General features: G+C 36.9%; 1 protein-coding gene across 1 annotated transcript; it reads left to right on the top strand.

The window, feature by feature from the left end:
* Positions 1-14,548: 14,548 nt before the first annotated feature.
* Positions 14,549-23,008, top strand: LOC107831796 (eukaryotic translation initiation factor 3 subunit I-like). Its single transcript, XM_016659592.2, has 8 exons — positions 14,549-14,850; positions 16,092-16,307; positions 18,113-18,240; positions 18,629-18,748; positions 18,919-19,008; positions 19,501-19,587; positions 19,720-19,799; positions 22,578-23,008. Exons 1-8 carry the CDS (start codon positions 14,667-14,669, stop codon positions 22,651-22,653), a joined length of 981 nt encoding a protein of 326 aa, XP_016515078.1. The 5' UTR covers positions 14,549-14,666; the 3' UTR covers positions 22,654-23,008.
* The last annotated feature ends 1,288 nt before the right edge of the window (positions 23,009-24,296 follow it).

The following is a 24,296-nucleotide window of genomic DNA, read 5'->3' as shown; positions in this document are numbered from 1 at the left end:
GAGATGACTTCCAGCTTAGGTTTGAGGATGAAGGGTCCAGGGAGCTGCATAGGGAAGGGTTGACAAAACGCAAAATCCTGGCCGAAAAGCAATTAAGTCTGAATGGAATACAAGAGCAGTACCCCCACATCTAGGAGAACATCAAAGCAAAAAAATGGGAGTGTTTCACTAAGCTGCCCGATGACTATAATGAAACCCTTGTCCGTGAGTTTTATGCCTCATATGGAGCCTCCAGGACTGCTCACCACAAGCGCAACAAGGTTTTTTGTAACACTATATTAGTTCGGGGGAAGAGCGTGTTCTGCAGCAATGAGACCATCAATGAGTTTTACTTCCCTGATTGGAGCTCGGGCGCAGCTGAGTATGCCGCCAAATGGGCAAACCGGGATAATGAGCGTAGTTGGATAGCTTCTGTGCTAACCAAGGGGACCCCTGCTTGGATCAACCCTGTGCACAAAATATACAAGGAGGATCTCACACGAGAGGGCAGATTTTGGCTTAGCTTCGTCACCTCTCGGCTGATACCGTCCAGAAATGAGACTGACATAAGCATTGAGAAAGCTCTTCTCATTGCATGCATTATGGAAGGAATCAAGATTGATGTGGGCGACTTTGTCTTCCGAGAGCTAGGGGTCCGGGCAAAGCAGACATCCACTTCATTTCCATTCCTCTGCTTGATCACAACCCTCTGTAAGGCTGTGAAATTTCCTACCATGCCACACACTAACAAGACAGGGAAGGCGCTGAAGGATATTGATATCACGCGCATTTGTGATGATGTTGTCCCCCCAGAGGTTCAGACTCATACTCTTGTTGATGTAGAGCCCGCAGATTCCCAGGATCATGTGTCTCCTCAGGCTACAGTTGCATCCACTTCCACATCACAACCTACCTCTTAGTCCACCATTGCTCAGCCTTCTACTGCACTGCCAGCTGTCTTGAGGCTAGGCCTCTTAGCGCAACATGCCAATGCTAAGGTAGACCAGCTTCTGAAGAATCTCCCGACCCTTATTAAGCAAGCCCTGACTCATATCCAATCGTCAGTGACGGCTCTCCAGTAGCAGCAGACATCTTATGGGGATCGCTTGACACAACCTGAGATACAGGTTGAGAAGATAGAGCGGGGTGAGGTTAGTGACTTGCCAAAGCTCCGGGAGGAAGTTGCCACTATGAAGACTGAACTCCACAAGATGCAGTCTCTAGAGTTCGATCTATCATCCTTCTTGCCCAAGGAAAGTGAGCAGGGAGCAGATACAGTAGTACCTGGCCTGGATCTTGACTTCTCCACACTGATGATAGATAGTGCATCTCAGACTGCCGGGGTTCCCCAGCCTCCAGTACCCCCTGCACGTATTGATATTCCTTCTAAGGAGGATTCCGGGCACTCTACAAAGTCCGAGGGTGAGGAGGCAGACGAGGGAGAGGATAAGGAGGATTCATGGTCCACGGAGGATGATGGCCCTCAAGAGAAGGGCAAGCAGATTGCTGCCTCTACAGTTGAGGATTCATGGCAAGCAGATTGCTCAGGAGAACCAGCAATTCAGGTGGCGATAGCACATTCGCTAGCAGACATGGTCTCCCCCGCAAATCCTTCGACCAATTAGCCATCAGCGGTCGAGGCTAGCAGCTCACAGGCCCCAGCTCCAGTATTGGGTTAGCCAGAGATCCCTCCTCCATTAGTGGAGGTCACTCCTCAGGCCGAGATCTCATCGGTCCCAGTTTCAGCATCAGAGGGTGACCCCACCATCACTCAGCCGGCTTCCGACTCCCATAGCACTTAGTGCGCCTCAGGGAGCCCCTAAACTATATTTTTCATTCTTATGCATTGGGGACAATACATGCTTTTTAGTTGGGAGTGGTAGCCTTGTATATATTTTTGTAAAATTGGCAACTGTTGTACATGTTTATGTTTTCGTGCTATATAAGCAGACTTCTGTAGTTATTTGTGTTTTGTGATTCTATATATATTGGTGTTTTGTGATTTTAGTACATAAGTTATCTTTGTATATAAATAAAAACAAGTAGATTGTTACATGTCCATCTTTAGTAATTAGCAATGAATTCCCCTTGGTTTTTCCTCGTCGGGTTCTTTTCCAAAGGTGTAATAGTAGAACTAAGGCAGTAGAATGAAACATTTTGACCGGTTTGGTGTAATTGTTTAGTTTCAAGCATGTGTGCCTGTATATAGCCTATACCCTTCCAAAAAAAGAGATCAACTGTGTGAACTTAAGGCTCGCTCTTTGACTCCATGTCTACCTAAAGTTATAGTTGTAAATATGATGGAAGTTTTGAGTTGCCAAGTGTTGACTCGAGGGCTTAAAACTATGTGAGCCAAACAGTTCGTGTGCCATGTGTGTGAGTCTTTGTGTAAATAATTCTTGTGTTTACTTCTGCTATCTAGAACTTGCCCGGTTGGTTTTTCAATGCTTATAATAATTACATTTGTTTGGATAAATGACCTTAGGTCGTCTTTGTGATTTTTGGAAAACCAGTTAGCCTTTCAAGCCACCCATTGTACAGATAGTATCACTAGTCACCCCACTTGAGCCTTTAACCTTTTCTTTGGCTACCTCATTACAAACCTTTATCTTTTGTAAAATAATTCCCTCTTTTGAACATGTCCCTCCTTGAACATTGAGAATGAGGCTAAAAGCCTAAGTTGGGGGTGTGGTGTCAAACCAGAAATTGGCAAGGTTGTGCAATGAGTGTAGGAAAGTGTACCTCAAGGTGTGAAACTACTCAAGCTCCAAAAAGCAAACTTTGCTAGAGAAAAAAAAAAGTGTAAATATATATGCATATGGAGTCTTGAAGAGAATTAAAGAAGTAGTCAAGGTGGCTAAAATGTTGGAAAAGTAGAAGCTAATGAGGGCTATGTGGTTTGAAAAGAAGCAAAGAGCAACAAGAAAAATGCGAGTAGTGTTCAAGGAGGGTGTAGTCACTTGTACCCAAATGTTATTCGACCCTTCCCTAAACCTACATTACAAGCTCAAAAGGTACTTATGGGATCTCCAACCGAACGTTCTTAGAATAAAGCGATGAATTAAAATAAGGGCAAGTCTATGGTATGGTATGTTGTAACACTTGAAACTTTTTTTGAGAGTGAGTGTATTAATGAATTCGTCCCTTTTTGTTGTCATTATAAATATTGTAAGTTTGAGACTTTCTTTCTAGTGAGGGCACACAAATTGTGAGGTTGGTCAAAAGTTGAGTTTTTGAGTCAAATGCAAGTGCACTCAGCTGAGGGTAACATTTTGTCAAATTGGTCGAGGCTCAAAGTTTCACAAGTTGATTAGTTTCTTTGTAAATATTGATGGTTCATGAAGGGTAAACAATCAAAAATGCATGCTTCTAGTACTGACAGCGAACACCGCCCACGGTCACTACTATTTCATATCTTTTAGATGGAGTCTAGAATAGGATAGTGTTGTTTTAGTTGCTTGAGGACAAGCAAGAGTTTAAGTTGGGGGTGTTGATGTGCCGGAGAATTTCGGCACATTTAATACAAATTGCTTAAAGTTTAGCTTGTTTTAGATGCAATTATCTTTTATCTTTATGCAATTTTAGTGTTTTTGCAGTGTGTGAGGTTTAAGGATTTAAGAGCATGGAAATGGAATCAAAAAAATAAGAAAAGAGCAAAATGCACCGCAAATGTGGAAATGCGGACCGCAAATCCAACATATGGGCCGCAAAATGCTCAAGGGAATCGCAAACCACAACAGATTTTTGGGCAAAGTCCAGTGCAAGAAATGTGGTCCAATCTGCGATCGCATAACCTGTTTGCGAGCCGCATGATGGACCGCGAATTTGTCATGAAGGTTGCTGAAGGTGGAAAATGCCACGCGAAATGCGATCACATATCTGCAATGAGGACCGCAAAACGTGAATGCGATGAAGTCCTGGAAACTAGGGTTTGAAGATGCGATGGCTATGTCAAGAATGCGGACCGCATGTCTGTTATGTGACAGATATGCGGTCGCATATTTAACCGAAAAGGGTATTTTTGTCCCGAGTTTTGACCCACTATAAATAGATTTATTGGAGTTTTGTGGGGGCATCTTGTCTGATTTTGGAGCTACAATACAAGACTTTATTATTCCTCTCTTTTGGAAGCTTTTGAAGGAAGAATCTTGCACTTTGTAAGCTTTATGGCATTAAATATTCTCATCCTTTTGTATTCTAGTATGTGTAGCTAACTTTAAATACTAAGGTTGTGGACCCTAAATAGGTGTTATGTTAATGGGCGTTTAACATTGAATATATGTATAATGATTGGTTGATATTTATTTACTTTTCATTCTTTATTTATTATTGGTGGTTGCAAACATTAACAAGTGCCATTAAATTCTTACTTTGCTTGAGAAAGTGGGTTAGAATTTGGTAGAAATAAATATCAAAGACTCAAGGTTTTAAACCTTGTTTAATAGAATCGCTTAGGAATAAGTGAGTTTTATTTGGCATATATTGATTGTTCTTAATTGCAACTCTTTTGTATTTGGAAAAATCATAAAGAGAAAATACTACCCAACTATTGAAAAATATTAGGTAGTCATTTAGAAATCATTTGCATATCAAAAGAACTTTCCATTAGAAATATATCATTAACACTGATAGCATTACACTTTATTGAAGGGGACACAACCTTGGTTTCTTTAATCAAATTATTTACATTCTCAACATTACAACTAGCTATTTCTTCAAACCAATATCATTTCATACTCTTGTTACCGTTAACCGAATATAATTACGACTTTAGTCAAGTAACACACTATTTGAGTAATCTTTTCACACATATTCTCTGTGGGATTCGACCCCAACCTTGTTGGGTTATTATATTTGACACCGACTGCCTTACACTATTTAATTAAAATGTAATTTGAGCATATCAACATAATGCCTCTTCCACAGAACACAATTCTCAGGTGACACTAAAATAGCGCTAGCATACTCTAAACATCTGAAATCTTCCCCGCTCCTCCGAGATCGTGACATCCCTGTCAAAATTAAACCACAACCTTGATCCTTCAAATCAAATTCCACACTACTCACTGCATCTATCATGCTATTACATGAGAGTGCAAGAATCCCATAATAAATACTGAACCACCATTGAAATAAACACTTCATCGGCTAGAACCCTTCACTTAACTCATTTCAAGGGAAAGAATCGTTGCAGGCAACCAACTTCCCATAACTGTAGAAGACACAACCCTCAAATCGTGTCGAGACCGTCATAACCTTTTCAGGACCCATTTGCACATACCCAAACCATCACGATTGAACTCCTCCAAATCAACCAAATCACAAAGACTACCAAGCACCCAAGTATAGCCACGAAACTCCCGCATAGCCTTATTGCACAAAATGACCGATCATTTCCACTACTACGTCGATCCAAACCACTGCTAAACTAACTCAACTCCTTAGTTTTCTCTTGACTTACCTTCAGAATCAGTACCCCTCTTTTTTAGCACACAAGGGACCTCAATCAATACTCATCTCGAGTGACCCCAAACCGCAAGACCACATTGCCTCAATACCGATAAGTCACTTTATACTCTCCTCATGCACTCAATAGTATCTCCAATTGATACACTCATTCTGAAAAGATCTTTTGTGAATCTGAAGTTATTTTTTCATCCTTCTAACACACGCCGTAGGCCCTGTGGTATTCATAGAAAACTCCAAGTCTCCTTTACAACCCACTGCAAAACCAACCCTTAGCCACTCGACGAACCTGAAAATCATTAGGCACCATGCTTTAATTCTTGAACACACTAGAACTATTGTTGAGAGTCACCCACTCTAAACCAGTCCCGATTATATATCCAAATAACTAGTGCTCTGTTAGCACTCGAATACTCCAAATAAGCAACTGAATGACTTTGTTTCCTTGCATGTCGCATCCACAAGGAAATACCCAATCTGAGTTATTCAACAACCTATACACATCAATAAGGTGAAATATACACACACCAATCAAACAATTTTCTCGAATTACACCTGATGTTCAATTCATTGATCATAACTAATCCACCAATGTACTGATAATAAGAAAATACAAAGACACATAACCACATGACCCAATCATCGACAGTAGGCTCCCCACATGGCTTTAAGACACAATTGCAAAATCCAATGACCCACAATGACTTCTCCTCCTGGGTACCATAATCTCATATCGTTACCCAACCACATTTCTCACAAGCTCTTGTTGCACTAATCATAATACATCCTGAATTATCAGCAATAATCGCACACACCACCTCCTGACAGTCGCACCATCTTCTTCAAGTGATCCATGCCCACATCGTAGGATATCCTCCTCGTTGGATAGAAGGTAAAACTTTTCATAGGATCTTTATAAGAAATCATACACCCTTAATCTTCTCACAGGAGATAGCCCACATGTGTAACCTCATGTCCACATCTTCCAGCGTCATTGCCATAGTTACACCCCAAATGGTAATCAAGCATTCACATTCCCCAACATTCCGAGCAACTCTTTCTGTCACATTTGAACCTCCAAAGCATAGAAGCCACCATCCCAAACAAAATACACAAACTTAGACTTCTTCCCACCATGACCCAATCACATTAAGAGTTCTCAAAGCAGGTGGCTACCTTGCCACAAAATCCATATGATATACTCCTACACCCACTTCGATTTAGCCATCCTCCGAAGTGAACTACTCAATCTTTGCTGCTCATACTCGACCTGCCAACAATTCTACCACCGCGAGACACATCCCATTATGTTCTTTCTCATCCTTCGCTTCTAAAAATGTTACCTCGAATCATGATCCATCTATGTAGTGCACGAACGAATAAAATACCACAACCTTTGAGCCTTATCGATCATCTCCCTCGAACTATTGATAATGGAAACGTCGGTTCGACCCTGAAGCCACCACATACCGCAATCTTTGATAACCGCTTCTTAGGTACCATTTCACGACACTATGCCCCAAAGGCATACAAATGAAGAACATCATATTGAAGAGCCTTAATGCACTCAAATAAGGACGACAATACCAAAATACAAACAAGAATTCTACTAAGTTCGGAAATATCAAGTCTAGTTACTCCGTTAACCAAAACGTGAACGTCCATAGTCCACTAGCCTCTCCTTTGTTAGAATTAAACGTCGAATCATGAACCGAATAATCCTCTTCCGAATCATTTACTGCCGCGACACATAGGTAAGTACCCTACTACTTACTCCAACACTGGGCGATAATAACGCATGAATATCATAATTCACTGTATATAGCCTCGAAAACATGGGCATCACTAACACTGGCCGAAATGACATAACACCCCCTCCACAAGGCGATGATAGTAGTCTGCCCGCATATGCAGGAAAAAACATTCTGCACCACATCTATAGCACCACCACAACTCCTCGATGCCCAACTGATAACAAGTGCTCAACATTGCGTTCGAATAAGTATGAAGGAAGTAAAGACATAAGCTTTAACAAAATCAAATCGCTCGACAGTGAATCAAGAAAAGGAAATTCTCCTAACAATCTTATAGCCTCTCGAAGATAAGTACAAGCGTCTCTGTACCAATCCGCAAGGCTCTACTATACTTTATCATGACTCGTGAGACCTAAGTGAACCTAGAGCTCTGCTACCAAGTTGTCACAGCCCAAATCTCACTATAGGTCGTGATGGCACCCAACATCGTCGTTAGGCAAGCTAACAACTTAACAACATGCTGATTGCTAGTCCATAATACATTTTTATGACAAATGATAAAGTAATTAAGTGAAATTTATATGTTTTATAGAAAAGTACTAATAGATATTAAATGTTAAAACGAGATCAAAATATGAATCTGAATATCATACAGGAATATAACCAAGAACGAGAATCTAGATCTAAATCCCCAAAATTCGGTGTCACAAGTGCATGAGCATCTACTAGGAAGTACAAGACTGCTACAACATCTGTTTGGAATATAAAATAGACATGATAAATAAATGAATAAGATGGAGACTCCATGTGCTGTGGATCGTAACATAGAATGCAACTCACTATAAAGTTCCCTCAGTAGCTGCACCTACGTGCCAAGATGACCACCAAATGAACCTATCTCAGTACCTGCATAATTAGTGCAGAAGTGTAGTATAAGTACGTAAATCAACGCGTACCTAGTAAGTATCTAGCCTAACCCTGAAGAAGTGGTAATGTGGGCTCAACATTGACACTTAGTAGTGGTCCAATAAATGGGGCATAATAAAAGTAAACAAGAATGAGGCATAGTAGGTAAAAGCAATGAAACAAATATATGTGCATAACGTGATCCTCAACAGAAAAGTAAGTATGAAGTCCCCAATAATTGGATACAACCTTGACTAGAGTACATAATGGTCAACACCAGATAATATGCCACATCTCAAGTCAGGAAAACTCATAGGTGCACTTACTCCTTATCAGATATTACGCACAATTTTGTCGAGGCGAGCAACCCGATCCCATAAGAGTATTGGCACGATTTCTTGCCATGGCATATAACCCGAACCAAAAATAATATTGTTGAGACGTTTAGCCCAATCCCATAATAATCGTGTACAATGCTGAGAGTCGACTTACACTAACTATAGATACATCTCATAATACTACCAAGGTTGTACGGTCCGGTCTATGCTAATATTGTTAAGGCATTCAGTCGATCGCATAGGAATAGTGAAACTTGATGGGTCACTAGCCCTACTCATGAATATATGTGTGAGTTACAAAATTTAAGAAACTTTTCGGACAATTTCATACAACATGGGTGAAGTCCGTAAAATGAAGTACAATTTCTAATGCTAACCAAGTAGCTCGCCAAATATTTAAAATAGCAAGTATGGTACTTTACATAAGTCTAGTCTAAGGCAAAAATGTAAATTAAAGCATTTAAACATGCAAGAATAACTCAAATATTACAATTAAAGCATGACATGAGTCTAAGTCTACCCGGGACTAATCAGGAATCCTAGCATACGCACGGACACTCGTTACCTCATACGTTGTGTAGCTCCCAAAACATATAGCACATAACAAATATACACCTACGGGGTAAGTTCCCCCTCTCAAGGTTAGATAGGAGATTTATCGTGCTCTGAAACCTGATAACCAACTCCAACGCCTCTCTAACTCCTCAAACCAATGCCAAAAGTCAAACCCTGGTCCACATACTCGAATTCCAAAAAAATTCAAAAATAAATTACCCGTAGCACCACAAATTTAAATATATAATTTATTCCCAATTCCATGTCCAATTTCGTGGTCAAAATCCAAAAATATAATTTTTAGGTTTTTTTCTAAAATCTCTCAATTTCTACAAAATTTCATGTTTAAATCCACATATAATCCATGTATTTATTTAACTCACAATAAGTGAAAATCACTTACCTTGCAATAGACAACAAAAATATCCCCTCAAAGAGCTCCCAAAATCGGCCAATCCAAGTGAAAAATGAGAGAAATAAGCTAAATCCCGTATTAAATTCATGTACTGCCCAAATCTTTTTTCTTCGCGATTGCGGAAGTTCCCTCGCGATTGCGAAGGCCAAACCAACCTTGTCCCAAAATTCCTTCAGCGCGAACGCGAGGTTCTCTTGTGATCGTGACGCACAGCCAGCCAAGCCTACGCGAATGTGAGCCCAGCTCCGCGAACGCGAAGGCAAATCTTCCAGCATACAAAATTTCCTCTTCCGCAATTCTGAAACCCCTCACGTGATCGCCTAGAACAACTCCCCCAACTAGTCCATCCCCACAAGCCACATCGCGTTCGCGATTCCTACCACGTGAACATAGAAGAATCTACCACCTTCCGCGATCGCAACCCCTTTTACGTGATCGCGAAGAACAAAGTCTTCACCAGCTCCAACAAACCTTCACAATCGCGGTACCTCCTTCGCGATCGCGGAACACATGCCTGACACCAGAAACCAGCAATAGCCAAGCAATGAGAATTGATCTGAAACCATCCTGAATCACACCCGAAGCCCTCGGGACCCCGTCCAATCATATCAAAAATCCCCAATACCTTATTCAAACTTATACAAAGGCTCAAAATACCATGAATAACACCCAAACCACGAGGCGATGATCAACTTCTTTTAACTTTCAAACTTACAAACTTCATTGAATGTGTCCGAATCACACTTAGACATACCCGATCACGACCAAACTTCACGCACAAGTTCCAATCAACAAAATAAACCTATCTAATATACCGAAATACCGCCCAGAGTATGATAACACCAAAGCACACTCCAAGTCAAACTTAGCAGATTCCAAAATCTCTAAAATGCAAACTTTCGATAATAAGCGCTGAAACACTCCCCGACCATCCGATACTTAACCCGACCATAGTCCAAGTCCGAAATTACCTTATGAACCTATAGGAACCTTCAAATTCTGATTCCGAGGTCGTTTACTCAAAAGTCAACCTTGGTCAACTCTTCCAACTTAAAGCATCCAAATTGGGAATTATTCTTCCAAATTAACTTTGAACTTCTCAAATATCAAACCGCACGTGCAAGTCATAATACATATAGTGAAGCTTCTCAAGATACCAAACAACCGAACGACATGTTAAATATCAAAACGACCTGTCATGTCGTTATAATATGAACAAATCATATTACCAAGAACTAATTCCCAAAAACCTAATTCATAACTCATAATCATATCACCAATAATTGATTGCCAAAGAGGAAATTCAGGATTTGGTTTATAAAAGAGACAAATATAAAAGATAATGTTATATACAAAAAAGTACATATACATAGCGAGAGCAAGAGAGAGGGAAAAGAAGCTTACGACTCAAATTTGTCGAATTATCAATGGTGGAGCAATAAGTTGTTGTAAAATTAAGAAACTAGAATTGGAGATGGATGGCATGGACAATTTTTTGATGGTAGGTCATTGAAAAATTTATGAGGATTGTCAATAATTTAGGGGATTAAATAGGGTAAAGAAGGAGAAATAATTAACAATAATACAATTTAAAGCATTCACGCAAAGTGACTGAATCTATATAATATTAGTATGTAAATATCAACTTACTAAATACTACATTGATAAATTAAATGTACATTAATTGTTTTCATAACTGTGCATTGAACCTAGAGAACATTAACATCAAAACTCTAACTTACTGAATTCTGAATTAATGAATTGAATATGCATTAACAACATGCATAACTCACATCAAACTTTCAACTCACTTAATAAAAAAGGTCAAACATTAAATGAGAAGGCAATTAGCATGTTGAATTGCAAGTTCAATTAAAACATATTTGGGACCCTTCCAAAACTAATTCACTACGTTCTTAAGTGGGTTTAAAATTAAGTTGATGCCCCAATTTTGCGATACATCGAACATTAACTTTATATTACATAGGATTAAAATTAAGAAAATGTGTGTTATGGTAAAGTATGAATGTGGAAATATATCTTATCTTAGGGTCAAAATAGCATAAGCCAGCCAGTTTTCGGACTGGTAATTGAAAAATATCCAATATTTGGAAAGTCAATGAAAAATCACCATTATTTATACATAGATAAAATCTAGACAAAAATGCCCTAACTGAAATACGAAAAGTTCCAGTATAATTTGCTGGATTATGGAGCTCATGCGTATAAACTTTCAGCATTTTATGTTAGAACTCCAACACATTATGCTGGAAACTCATTTGTAAAAAATTCGAACTCCAGCATATTAAGCTAGAATTTTTGTGAATTTTTAAGAGTCTTTTTGTTCAGATTTTAATCTTACATGAATAAGTAGTTAAATTTGGATTACTTTTAAACTTGTGGCTACTTTTCAATTAGTAGTTGTAAATCAAACTATTCCTGATTTTTTCCTATTTTAGGAGGACTTGGGAACTGTGCATGGGAAATATACTCGTGAAAAAAAGGAAGAGAATCTTACGAAAATATCCAAAATAAGCCCAAACTACCAATCTCTAGCTATTAATCACACACTTACCAAAACTAACCAAGCATATACAAAAATTAAAAATTAGATAAATAAGGATCTTGTTCTCCAAGAATCAAACTCAAATATCTCCTTCCATATTTTTAAGCGTGATCAATAATATTAGATGCAAAACAGAAAGGAATTTTCATAGATGCGGTAGCAAACAAGGTGATGAAACACAAGGAAAAAAAATATACAAGATTCAAATAATCTAAGCAAAAAGGAACATATTTCAATATGTATGGTTGAATTCATTGAAAACACTCAATATACAAAATTTGAGGAAGACTAGATGTGATTTGGACTTATTTGCTATCAAAATTCATAGTTAAATCGAGTTTTAAAAAATGTTAAAATCGAGTTCAAAAACTTCTTCTGTGACACATCTATCACACATGTATCTCACACACTGGTATACATGGATATACATGTGAGACACATTTGGTACAACTATGATACATATGTAATACACATATCATTTTTTCCATGTTTATCTTCTACTTCGAATTTTCAATTCAAACCATCTTAAAACTCCCCCAAATCATCCCAAAATCAAGATTCAAACTCCTTAAGATGTATTCAATGTATTCCTACAATACCCGCTCAAATGAAAGCAAAAAGTTTGACCGTTTGTTGGTTACAAATAGCTAATTAGATGATATTAGTAACATTTGATTAATATTGTTAATATTTTATGAATTGGCTAACTTTGATACTAATTTGCTTATGAGCTTGCATAATCTGTAGTTTCTCAAAAAGGATTGAGCCAGCCCAAGTCTAACTGTCTTCTTGATGGGTTGAGAAAAACAAAACCTAAACCCTTACAAATAAACCCAATGCTAGTTGAACCTACTTTCACCAAACACAAAACAACCTGCCCCTGTCACTCTTACACAGCGGAATATTAGCTCGCCACCTCGCCGAAATCTCTGCCAAGTCACAGAGCAAGGGCGACTCCATAAAAGTAGTGGCTAAAGCCAAATTTTAATAAGAGGTTTAATACTTTTTTATTAGTAAATATACACACATATATGCAAAAAAAAATAACCTTGCCTTTTTTTTCAATACTTGTTGTTTATAGTATATATTCTTAAATGACATATAAGTCCTTAACTTTACATAGTAATATTATTATTTATATTAAAAAGGGGTAATTTAAATTAATGAGATGTTAGACATGTATTTGCAATATGGTACCTTTGATATTGTTGTAAAAAATATATTTACTAATATGAAGATTTAAGTAGTTTAATTTGTAGTTTTAAAAATATTTTACTGTTAAAGAGTAGACATATTTCTTTCCTTTTTATATTTTTTTGTACTTTTTTTTAATTTTTTCTATAAATATTAATATTGTGTAACTTGAAATAAAATTATAAACTCCATTATTAAAAAATTTGGGGACATAAATCAAGGCTTTACTAGTCTCCTACTAGAGCCATTTGCCCACCCCTGATTTTCTGAATCAAATTTGTAGAGTCTCAATTAAGATAAGACAACAATGGTAAGAACATTAAAGGCAGTAAGTGTGTCATTCAGTTACCAAATGTGAATGAAGATGGTTGAACAATACGTTCATAGTGGGGCAGTAGTTTATAAATAATTGTTGATCATCAATGAGGGGCGACTCAACAAAACTGGTGGCCCAAAACTAAAATATATTAAAAAGAACCTGAAACTTCTTTTATAAAACCTACATGACTTTGATCTAGTGTTGAGAGCGCAACTCATGATGTATGAGTTAGGCGCACGTCATATGATATTGAATTCTTCCTTTAAGTGAAAATGGTAAAGGGGTGAGCCCATTATTCATCGGGGTTTGAACCCTTGCATCATTTGTCTCGTAGATTTCTTAATTAAAAAAGATGAGACACAAAATAACTTGTTTTCTAGTATATAGATAAATCAAATATGACAAAAAGGAATAGTTAATCTATAGAATTTGAGTTAAAATTAAAAAGTAAAATCGTGAGAAACATGAAAAAAGACTATACATAAAGAAAGAAAAATAGAATTGTTGAGAAGGTAAATATATCATTTAATTCAGTGAGAAAAAAATTATCCTATTAACTCACTCAATCCTACTTTCATCAAATTTTAAAAATTATTAAGATTTTGAAATTTTTATTAAATATTATATAAATATAAATTATAAAGTATATGGAGTATTAAGAGGGTGTTTGGCTAAGCTTATAAGCACTTTTTGGCTTATCTATGCGTTTTGGTAAAATTAAAACTGCTTATAAGTTAAGTGCTTATGAGCCAAAAATAAGTCAAAAGTCATAAGTTGGTCTCCCCAACATATCAAATTTCAGTTTTTAAGCACTTTAGATTTGACCAAAATATTTACTATTCTATCCCTAAAATATTTCTTTTTAAAATAAAATTCTTCGTATACTCAATTCTTCAGTTGTTTATTATTAATTTCAGCACTTTTATTCAAACACATAACTACTTATTTTTTAAATTAACTTCAGTATTTAAAAGTGTTTTTCTAACACCTAATCTTTATCCGCTACTTCACTAAGCCAAACGGACTCTAAATATAATAATATAGTAGTGCTTCTTATTAAGGGCCTCACTTGCCTTACTACCCTACAGCCGCCCTTGTCACAGAGTAATCGTCGTCCGGACTTGCGTTACCCTAGAGCCGCCCCTGTCACAGAGTAATCGTCGTCCGGTAGAAGATGAGGCCGATATTGATGAAGGGCCACGAAAGGCCATTGACGTTTCTGAAATACAACAGAGACGGGGATCTGCTCTTCTCTTGCGCTAAGGACCATACCCCTACCGTTTGGTTCGCCGATAACGGCGAGCGTCTCGGCACTTACCGTGGTCATAACGGCGCTGTTTGGTGTTGCGACGTTTCCAGTAATTACCCCTAACTGATTTATTTAACATTATATCTTGTTTTGTTTGCTTATTAGCTTTTTTCTAGTATAGGGCCTGTTTGGTTTAGATGTTTGATTGATTCTGATTATTTAGATGAGCGATTATCAGATTATTAAAGTTAGAAATCAATCGCCCTTAGGGATTTGATCTAGTGGCAAGAGCGCAACCCTGATGCCTGGGTTAAGTGCACGGGTTCGAACCCTGTTACAAAAAGCCTCTTATTTAAGAAGGGTAGAGGGCGCGTTGATTATCCACTGATTAGAAAAAAATAAGTTTGAAATCAATTAATTCCCTAGGGTATTACTTAATGGTTGAGGCTAGAAGTAACAACGGCGAGGTTTTATTCAGCTATAGAGGCTCAATTTACCTAGTGGATTAGTAAAGGTGAGAAAAAGGCATCACAGAAACCGCGGCATTCAAAAAAAATTAGTTATTAATCAATTTCGTTGACAAATAGTTGATTATCTCCTATTAAGTGATAATTAGTCTAATAACCAAGCATTGATTTTGGTCAGGTGAAAAAACCAAAGAACATTACCATTTCAAAAAAAAAAAACAAAGAACATTAAGGGCTTGTCCAGGTTGTAAAAGAAACTGAGATGATCATTGTTTGGTTCTCACATATTAAACTCACTTTTGGCTAAACCACTTAGATTTTTCTAATGAATGCGATTACTGTAGAGTTGAATATCCAATAATCATCCTGGGCTTGTCTTACTGATTTACTGCAAAACCAAGTTGCTTCAGTCGCTTAACTTTTGGAAGTCATTTATTTTCTTTTGTTTATGATGGTTTATTGTCCTCTTATCTTTTACTTCTTTCCTTACCCAAGTAGTCTTTTTTCTTAAAGAATATACAGCTTTCTTTCACAGATCTCTTTATTTCTCTACATTATTTTTCTTCATATTTTCTCAATCTAAATACACGGAATTTCTTAGTATTCTCTTTCTGTATTATATCCACTTTGGTCATTGAAAATTTAAAGTACTAAAATAGCTATAGCTCATTAGTTTTGTCAGTTTTTAACTTAAAGAGCTCAGAGGTTCAATACTTGCTGACATGTTTTCTTTTTCTCTCTAAAAAAAGTTAATGAATATACAAAGTCACAGAACGAGAGAACAAATGAAACTTTTTTGTTTGTATTTGTGTGTGGTAAAGGTTTACTATACTATGGTAAAATGACTATCTGTGGTTGCTGACTTGTTGCTCGTTTGCTAAAGGGGATTCGGCCAGGCTAATAACAGGAAGCGCGGATCAGAGTGCAAAGCTGTGGGATGTCCAAACTGGTACCCAACTGTTCACATTCAACTTTGATTCCCCTGCTAGGTCTGTTGATTTTTCGGTTGGTGATAAGCTCGCAGTGATCACCACTGATCCTTTTATGGGACTGCCATCTGCTATCCATGTCAAACGCATCAGCAAAGATCCCAGTGACCGTAAGTTTCTGGAACTCTAAGGGTGATCTTCTGTTGTGTTATCTTGTTTAATCGCTGGGTTGTCTTTTTGATAAGTAATTGCAGGAATATATTTGTGATTGTATAGTATGTGTTATCTTTGTTTTCTCTTTTCTTTTTAATGAACTGAATTATTGTGAAAGCACTGAGCGAGCTGTTTTGCTATGAAGTTTCAGGTATCTTGTGCACAGGTATCATGTCTCCACTGTAGCCATTCTTAAGCCCATTGTGTTAACTTTTCAGAGATGTGAAGAGTGGACTCTTTTATGACCTTCAGTCAGAGCTGTACAGATGCATTTTCTATTTGATTATGACTATAAAGCACGGAGCTAATTTTAAATGACTTAGATATATTGTGAATAGTTTCTCAAGTCACCAATAAAGTAGCTATAATAGTTTTGCCGATTCTTAATTAGTTTATCGTGTTGTGTTATCATTGCCATCATTTATCAGGTGTTTTTCTATTTTTTCTTTTGTGCTGATATTTTGGTGGTTGAGATTGTTCCTGGTATGGCTGCAGTGGTTATTAATGTTGAAGAAAGCTTGTCATTATAAATTTCTGCATATGACTATGTGGTTATTCCTTACAAATATCAGCATATGACTAGTTGTTAAAATATGTCGATTTAATGTGCTATTCTATTTCTCACTGACTTGCCAACTCAGGCCACCCGGTTCTATATATGTCTGCCCTGACCCCTGTTCTCAAGCTGAAAACAGAGCGGAGACTTAACCTGCATAAGGTTCCCTCTTGGTACTGATTCTGCCATCAGTGACAGCAGTTTCAAACCCCAACTTCGATACTGGCACCTACTTTATCCATCAATACTTGCCAAAACCAATATTAATGCAGAAATCCCACCATTTCATTTATTCTCTGTGATCAGTGCAACCAGAATACTGGAATAAAACTATGTCCACTCATTATTTTCAAGTTTGGAGTACCTCTACCACTGGCCACTTAGTCCCGTTATCTACTATATGTTGGTTTTGGAGCATGATACAATTGGGTATGTAAAGTGAATTTATTGATGCATGTTGGAAGCTGATGATGTACAGAGCTACTCCCATACTTACTCCACAGAAAGCAGCTTAAAGAAACCAGATCAATTGTCCTGTTACAATTACTTCTCCTTTCAACTGTAGAGTTACTAGTGTTATTTCTGACTTAATAAATAATTTATTGGGGATATGGAACTTGGTGTGGGGTCTTGGGGAGGCAAAACAGATCACATTTATTCTCACTCGCCCCTTTTAAGTTCATTTTTGGATTTAAAAAAATTCCTCTAGTCAGTTTGTATTCCCTCTTTGTTTTCTATCCAATTCATTTATCATTAATATTTGACTAATTAGCTTTTCGTATTTTCCTTTATGCTACGTGAATCAGAACTTGAGAATTGATAACAATTGTCTTGTAAAGAAAGTTATCAAAAGCAAAAATGACCACCATAAAGACGTGTGCGGTTAATGCACAAGTGAATGAATATCAGGGTTTTCCTTCTATTCAATTAATACAAATGAGAAAGGATACGTATCATTAGGGAATGTTTGTTGTCAAGGGTTAAGCCAGATATGCTTCCAGAGTTGTCAACTCTATGATCTAATGCATTGATATGCTTTGGACTTCGAGATGACGATTTATACCTTTTATAGTTTTCTGCTGTTTCCCTGGTGGTTGCTCTCTTGCTGTGACCCACTTTATCTTCCATAATTTGGGCACTTCGTGACTTTCATCTCATGATCTTGACATTCACAGTATCTAATAAGTCATCTTCTTATTATTTTAGAGGTTGGCGAATCAGTGCTCACATTAAAGGGTCCCCAGGGAAGAATCAATAGAGCTGTGTGGGGACCCCTGAATAGAACAATCATAAGTGCCGGTGAAGATGCTGTAATACGTATCTGGGATGTTGAGGTACGTTGGTGCATTTCAGCATCATGGAAAAATATGCTGGCAATATGTGAAGTTCAAAAGATAATTTGTCTTATTACTCTAGATATTTTATTTAAATTTTTTGAACAGTTAGGTTCTTTGGTCAGGTAGGCCTGCTTTTGCTCTATTTACATTGCACTGCCTGCTTTTTTGTTTTGTTTTTCTTTTTTAAATTTTATTTAGTTTTGAGCCGAGGGTCTATCGGAAACAGCCTCTCCACCCCATCGGGTAGAGGTAAGGTCTGCGTACACACTACGCTCCCCAGACCCCACTTGTGGGACTATACTGGGTCGTTGTTGTTGTTGTTTTAAGATAGTTCTGGCTGTTTGTAAGCTATTGTAGTGGTCTGATGGTCTTTCAAAATCTGCAGACAGGAAAGATACTGAAGGAGTCTGACAAGGAAGTTGGTCATAAAAAGGGTATTACATCGCTACAAAAGTCAGTAGATGGTTCGCACTTCATTACTGGTTCCCTTGATAAATCTGCAAAGGTAGCTCCTTATAGCCCTTGGAAGTATGGCCAGTGTTTCATTCTAAGTTCTTGCAACTCACTGGCAATATACTTCCATTTTTTATTTTTAGCTTTGCACGCCCAAATTACACTTTGTTTCTTTCTTTTCATAGTTCCTCTTAGTTACTAATCTCTCTGCTGATTTTCCAGCTTTGGGACATCAGAACTTTAACTCTTATCAAGAACTATACAACTGAACGACCAGTGAATGCTGTCACAATGTCGCCGCTTCTTAATCATGTATGTATTGACACACTCCTTAACTAATACATTGAATGGTTCTACTGTACAAATATCTGTTGTCCCTATGTAGCGTGCTTTGTTGTGCGACGTGTTAAAATTTTCAAATATTCATGTAGTTATCCTGCATCTTTGAAGATAATGTCTGCCAATTGCAGCTCACTTTATGTTAATAGTCAGTGTTCTAAGTCTTTTATGGAGTCTTTTAAGCTCAAATACAATTTTTGGGTGGAGAGTTACAAGTCCACTATCACAAGAGAATGGATAATCTGTTTATCCTGCTGTAGATCTTTAATCCTGGATATTTCTCTTGTGATATCACTGATTAAAAAATACTCACAAAAAACAAAAATGGATGTCTCAATTTGCACCGGTTTGCTTTTGCTTGTCTAAAAATTTGGTACCATGTTTGTACAAGCAACAGTTTCTCCGATGGCTTCTGTAATATTTCTTAAAGTATCTTTCTAATCTAATGCTCCTCATTGTCTATAGGTGGTTTTGGGAGGTGGTCAGGATGCTTCAGCTGTCACAACTACTGATCACCGTGCTGGAAAGTTTGAGGCCAAATTCTATGACAAGGTAAGCAGAGATGCTCTTAGTGTTAGGAATGATCTCCCCCACCCCGATAAAGAGAAAAAGGAGAAAGGGTGAGTTTTATTCGGTTTCGTAACATTTCGGAGTGTTTGTAATTTCTATCTGGAAATGCATCAGATTCTTCAACAAGAGATAGGAGGCGTTAAAGGGCATTTTGGACCAATAAATGCTTTAGCTTTCAATCCTGACGGGAAAAGGTAACTGATCATTCCATGTTCTTGCATCTCATATGTGGATGTGCTCACGTACTTGTGCCCATTTTTTAAGTTGACTTGGAATCACGTGTTCTAGATTTTTAATGCAATACTTTTTCTAAAAATTGTGTTCTTGCCTTTTTCTTTATGGGGTTTTTAAGATATCTTTTCTCGTCTTCTCGGCTCTTTTTGTATTACTGCTACCTCCATATGCCAAAGATGAAGTTGTGCTTTTCAAGAATTAAGTTTAATAAGAATGATAGTGGTTCCTAATCAGTTTTTCTTTGAATCGCATGTATATGGAAAAGTAATGATGAATGAATAAAAAGGTTCCTGTTCAAGAAAAAGGGGGACTTTTCTTAGGACAGCTTGGAAATTTAGGCAACCATTTTTGGACTAGAAGAGTGAAATTTTTTGTTTCAATGTGCCAACTGCCTGTTGGTGCCAGTGTGGCAGTCCTTGATGATTCTCTTTATTTTCTCTCCTTGGACGAAGTAATGAGTTTTGGATCCTTTCAACTAAAAGGTGAAAAGAGGAAAAGAAAGACATCATATTTGATTGGAACTCACTTTTGTTAGGACCATGGTTCCTAATTTTATATTAGGTTAAAATTGAGTTAATTCAATTGTTTTTGCGATCATCTACTTTATATAAAAGCAGTTAGATTTGGATTTGTGTTTGCTTCCATGTTGTACTCTCTGTTCCCCTTTCTTATTTTGATCCTTTTTAATTTTCCTTGAAGTGCTTTTAAGATTTATTTTGATTGAAAAAAAGTTCAGATATTTGTCAGGGACCTTTGCAGTTTTGTTAGAGATTTGTATGTCAGTGTATGGTACTAAGTTTAGTGAATCTCTAGTTTAGATTCCATGTTGTACTCTCTGTTCCCCTTTCTTATTTTGATCCTTTTTAATTTTCCTTGAAGTGCTTTTAAGATTTATTTTGATTGAAAAAAAGTTCAGATATTTGTCAGGGACCTTTGCAGTTTTGTTAGAGATTTGTATGTCAGTGTATGGTACTAAGTTTAGTGAATCTCTAGTTTAGACTACCTGTAATTTGTTTTACAAGAAAAATTATTTAGTATTCTAGTGAAATTGGCCTGAATAAAGCTGAACAAATAAAGAGAATTCATGTAATTGATTCTAACTAGTTTGAAATTGAGGTGTAACTGAAAGCACATATTAAGATAAGCTTACAGTAAGGCGAAATCTTGTGTTTGGTGGGGTTTGCAAATTTGATGCCTCCTGTCTTTTGGTAGGAGTTTTTGTATGGTAGGAGTATTATCAAGGAAACTCTAGTTGATGTTTGGTGACTGCATTGTGGTGGGGTTTTGAAAATCTGATGCCCCTGTTGCTATTGTTCGATGCTCGGAGTTTAAAATTTTCATGGTGTATAAATTACTGAGAACTTATGTTGGTGGATGTGTCGAACGGAGCTAAGTTGTCCATGTGATAACGCAGTGCGAATGGTTCTTAGGAACTCCAAAACTCAATCTTGTTTTCTCCAATGTTGGAGAGAGCACAATGGACATTGTTTCCATTAATATCTATTTGATCTTCAGCAAGTTGGTGAAGTGTAGTGCTGCATGAGAAAAGTAATGGAGCAAGTAGTTGTCTTTGGTATTTTTTTAGTTTTGGTTGGTTTGTCACGTCTTTTCTCAGCTGTGGACATTGATAACAAGCGGTGAGCTTGTGGCATCTCTCTTTCCTCACTTTGCAACTTTTAGTATCTCGTAGCTACATCATGCCTGGTGCAAGAATATAGGCTCAAGCATAGTGGACTAGAGTTCTTGACGTTAGCATTTTTTTTGTGCACAACACAAACATATATATCATTTCTCTTGTAGCTTCAAGCTCAACAAGTGCATGTGCGTACTTCTCTTCCATGATCACTAGTGGGTGTCCATCTTATGTTTGATTGGGGTGAGGAGATGATGGGTCGAAAGAGGTGAAGTGAGTGAAGAAGGGTAGAGGTGAAGGAAGTAAAAGATACATAGGAAGGCCATAAAAATGGATCTTTGTTTGATGTTGGACAGATCTTGAAAGAGGTTTCATGTTGTAAAAGAAACACATACACTAGAATATAGAACACTATGTGGGATGATACTGGGGGTATGTTGTTGTTTACACTAGAATCTAGTACAGAAACACAAATGTTTTTTGAGTTCAGAGTAGAACCTCTTTCAGCTTCCTTCCCCTTTTTTGGATAAGGAAAAAAGGATAGGAAAGTGAGGTACTATTCTGGTCCCGAAACGTGTCTGTCACTGTTTACCATCAATCAATTGCATCCTTGAGGATTACAACTTCAATTGGTTAATAAAAACTGAAGCTCAAAATGAGATAGGAGAACATACTACTGCGACCATTATTCTATTGTAGACATTTGAAATCTGCTATGAAAAGAACAATAAAATATGCAGACAGCTCCTTTGAACTTCCTCCTTTGCAGTTGCATCCTAAACCTTGTGGTAGGAAAAATGATATCTTGATGTCATTCTCAGAGGTTCATGTCATGGTCCAGCAAACATGTCTTTATTGTTGTCCTGATCTTATCTTTTATCTGATGTCCGCTAACGCCCCAATGTGTGCTATGCTGCTTTCCGCTTTCATTTTGTCATGTTAAAATGTGTTGTTTCTAATTACCTGTTATATCCTCGTTTACTTCTAGATGGTATAATGTTGATCAATTTCCATGTATTGAAGTATGTTTTAAGCCTTTGTGATGACCAGGTTAATTGATTCTTCCATCTTGAGTGTCATGTGAACTCCCTATTTCATTTTGCAGTTTCTCAAGTGGTGGTGAAGATGGATATGTGAGATTGCATCATTTTGACCATGATTACTTCAATATCAAGATTTAGATTTTGATAAGGTAGGTTTTGGGCAGTTGAGCTTTTTTGGTGTCCAGTAGAGAAGAATGGTGCTTATTGATGTTTCTCTGGAAACATCTTTTAGATTATGTCCAATGAATTTCTTGTATACTGTTATTGTTGCAAGCTATGTTTTTCAGGTTGGAGAAAATAACATTTTCTTTATGGATAAGTTAAGCAAACATATTTTTGTTGGGTTATTCGAGGGGCAATTTTTTCAAGGTTACACTTGCAACTACACAGCTAGGAGGGATCTGTTTATGAAAAATTTCAACCTCAGCAAAATGTCTGAGTTTGCATGATTTAGCTTTATCCCACACTTAACTAAATAGGAACTCTTTATGTAGCTTTTCTCTTCTTTTTCTGCTCCTTTGGTCTACAGCATTTGTTTAGGGTGTAACTTTTATTACTCTTCTCGATGTCCCCTATTGTTGTGCTTGATATTTCAAAAGTTGGAGATGATGTCCCAAATTCCTTCCCGGTTTTAAGATACCGTTGCATCGATACTTTTCTGATGAATGGAGCATATCCATCTTTACTCTTTTATTTAAAAATTTGTTTTCTTTCATATTAAAGATCTTTCGTTGGTTATTTGTTTATTGTTATGATCATTAAGTCTGAGTAATATTGGAATATATATGAATAAAAGATTGCTGTGAATTTATGCAGCAAATAATGGTCATGTAACGGTGGAATTACTCACAAAAACGTGTTCGTGAATTATAGGTTTGTCCGTTGGTCAATTCTTGTTAAACATCTTGGCATCTACCAAATTATCATAGCTGCAAGCGACCAGACGAGACTGAATTTTTGTTTTAAGTGACCAGAGAAACCTGAAGAACAGAAACAAATAAGAATTGAAACCGAAAAATCTAATTATATGTTTTGATTGATTTTAAAACTGATATACTAGGAGCCTGTTTGAACATACACAATTTTTCCTTTTTTTCTAATTTTTTTTTTGAAAACAATGTTTGGTTATTCTATTCTTACCAATTTTTCCTCTTTCACTTAAAAATCTAAATTTGAAAAATTGGTCCTCACCACTTTTTCAATTGACAATGATAATTTGCTAGTTTTTAGTTTTACAAATTTACTCTATATTTTAAAAATTTTAAAGTGACCCATCAGTCTTTATCTTTGGCGACTAATGATGGAACATCAGTCCTAGTTGATACTTAAACTCTGCCTATTGAAAGTTTGATTATATGGTTATGAGAAATATATGGCTATGCTTGCTTTTGCACCTTCTCTGTGTGTTGGTAGAATTAGAAAATGTGATATTAATTTTGTATCTTTCGTGTATTGCAGTAAAGCAGAATATGATAACAATTAAACAATAACATTTTGATTGTTTATTTCAAGTAAGATAATCGAATTGTGGTGGTTTTGATATTTTTTACAAATTGTGGGGTATAAATCATGTTTCATAGTTTTGAAAAAAAAAGACATCCAAATATGTTGCAAAAATTATAACCAAACACAACTTCATTTTCAATTCAAATTTTAGTGAAATTCTAAATTTAAATTTTTTTTTTGGAATTCATGTCCAAACGCCTACTAGGATTCGATTATTTTAAGGTAAAAACTCAAAATCCTAAGCTAACTCCTAACTTGAGGTTTATTACTAGTCT

Source organism: Nicotiana tabacum, chromosome 16, assembly GCF_000715075.1.
Source record: "Nicotiana tabacum cultivar K326 chromosome 16, ASM71507v2, whole genome shotgun sequence".
Lineage (NCBI taxonomy): Eukaryota > Viridiplantae > Streptophyta > Magnoliopsida > Solanales > Solanaceae > Nicotiana > Nicotiana tabacum.
Note: the sequence above shows the minus strand (reverse complement) of the source record. Positions and strands in the feature narration are given on the sequence as shown.